The following is a 2,274-nucleotide window of genomic DNA, read 5'->3' as shown; positions in this document are numbered from 1 at the left end:
CTATTATCGTGTAAAAGGGAATAACTAATTTGACCATTTTGATCAGTGTCTGCATCCACTGCTGACACTTTTTTAATAACTGTTCCTGTTGCACTGTTTTCTTTTATGAATATGTTTATAATGTCTTCTGTGAAATGAGGTTTGTTATCATTTACATCAGAGACATGAACAATAATGACACTGGAGCTTGAAAGAGCTGGGCTCCCTTCGTCTGTGGCTGTGATGCAAATATTATAGTAAGCTGCTCGTTCTCTGTCCAGAGGTCCATCCACAACTAAAGAATAGTAATTCTTATAGTTTGACTCTAGTTTAAAAGGGATGTTGTCTGAAATTTCACAGTTCACTATTCCATTTTTACTGCTATCTTTATCGAATGCAGAAACAAGAGCAATCGCGGTGCCAATGGATGCATCTTCTTTCACTGTATTTAATAGGGAAGTGACGGTAACTTCAGGAGCGTTGTCATTCACGTCTAATACTTCAATAAGTAATTTAGCATTTGAAGTCATAGGTGAGGAAGCTCCGTCACTGGCCTGAACTCGAATCTCAAAAGCATTAGTCTCTTCATAGTCTATATTCTTCTTGTTTGTCACTGTTCCGGTATCTTGGTTAATTTCAAAGACCTCAGTCTGTTTACCGCGACCTACTTCACTGAATGAATATGTTACGTGTCCATTTTTTCCTGCATCTAAGTCGGTAGCGTTTAATGTTATAATTCGCGTACCGAGTTTTACGTTCTCATACACTCTGGCTTTGTACAGAGCTTGACTGAAAACAGGGGCGTTATCATTAATATCCAACACATTTACGATAACTACCATGGAGCCTGATTTTGCAGGCGTTCCTCCATCTACAGCAGTCAATATGAGCCGAATCGCAGACAGCTTTTCTCTGTCTAACACCTTCTGAATTACCAGTTCAGGCGTTGCGCTCTCTCCTTTTTGTACTACTAGAGAAAAGTGTTCATTCTGACTAAGTCTGTAGGTTTGTACTGTATTTTTGCCAATGTCCGCATCATGGGCTGGATGCAGCGGAAATTTAGTTCCTGCTGCCGTGTTTTCGCTGATGTTAATCATTTGACGATCAATAAGAAAACTAGGAGAATTATCATTTACGTCTAGAATTAGAATTTCAATACGGTGCAGTTTTAGAGGATTATTAAGAACTGCTTCTACACTTATCGAGCATTTTGCTTCATCACCGCACAGTTCCTCTCGATCTATTCTCTCATTGACATAAAGAGCACCAGTCTTTAGATTTACCTCAAAATATTTTTTCTTCGATCCTGCAACGATCTGGAACATACGAGTGTCCAGATCCTTAACATTTAGGTTGAGATCTTTGGCAATATTTCCGATCACGGTCCCTTGGTTTACCTCCTCGGATACGGAGTAAGAGAGCTGTCCTAGAGCCGCTTCCCAGCAGCAAAGCAGCAGCACAAAGACGAAGTATATCCATACAGAGCTGGTCCTCCCCGGAAGAATCATGTTGCCATAAATGCATGGGAAACATATATTCAAAATCCTTCTGTGAAAATACAGAGTAATTGAGGCAATTCTCTTCGAGAATTAAAAAACGATAATACTGTAAACACCTTCACAAAAACCCAATGATTGCGGCAGAGTTGGTCTGTTTAAAGCTTCTCTTCCCTTTGTTTCAAACGTAGAAGAAACGTCATCTGCATCAGAGTCTGGGAGGAGTTCCGTTAAATCAGACATGCATTTCAGATGTGACGGTCTACAATGTCCTCGTGTGGCCAAGTGCAAAACCTACACCCTGTGGCAAACGTTTAATTTCAACATTATATGCGGTATAGCTTATTTTTTTTAAAAAAAAATAATGTATATTTCCAAACCTACTGAATAATTTTAATTTATTAAATTTTTTTCTAGATCCAGAAGAGTTCTTTAATATTTTTCTTCTCTCTTCGATCGTGTATCTTTGACAGAGATTCTGCAAAAGGGGATCTATAAATGTAACAATGTGCTACATTTGAAATTCAAATCATCAAATTGAAAGAAAATCCACTTTGTATTAAATATTATTTTGGCAATTATTTCCAAATCGATATTAGAGTTCTAGACTTTACATATATATATACATATATATATATATATATATATATATATATATATATTAGCATGGTTCTAAGTGATATATATTCATATCAATTGTGTATAGATGTGTACAAATTAAAATAAATACAAACACGTAAAGTGAGGAGACAAAGGACTATCCCGACTTTCAGCACCGCGGCCAGTACCCTGAACAAAC

The 2,274-nt window shown here is 37.2% G+C and overlaps 1 protein-coding gene across 1 annotated transcript; it reads right to left on the bottom strand.

The window, feature by feature from the left end:
• Positions 1 to 5: 5 nt before the first annotated feature.
• LOC106956696 (protocadherin gamma-C3-like) lies at positions 6 to 1,782 on the bottom strand (the record flags this gene model as incomplete). The annotated part of the gene is made up of 1 exon (XM_015047697.1): positions 6 to 1,782. A coding segment is annotated over exon 1 (1,482 nt), but the record flags the coding sequence as incomplete, so codon positions are not given.
• Between the last annotated feature and the right edge of the window lie 492 nt (positions 1,783 to 2,274).

This window comes from Poecilia latipinna, unplaced genomic scaffold, assembly GCF_001443285.1.
Source record: "Poecilia latipinna isolate Pla-1442-1.1 unplaced genomic scaffold, P_latipinna-1.0 Scaffold840, whole genome shotgun sequence".
NCBI classification, from domain to species: domain Eukaryota; kingdom Metazoa; phylum Chordata; class Actinopteri; order Cyprinodontiformes; family Poeciliidae; genus Poecilia; species Poecilia latipinna.
Note: the sequence above shows the minus strand (reverse complement) of the source record. Positions and strands in the feature narration are given on the sequence as shown.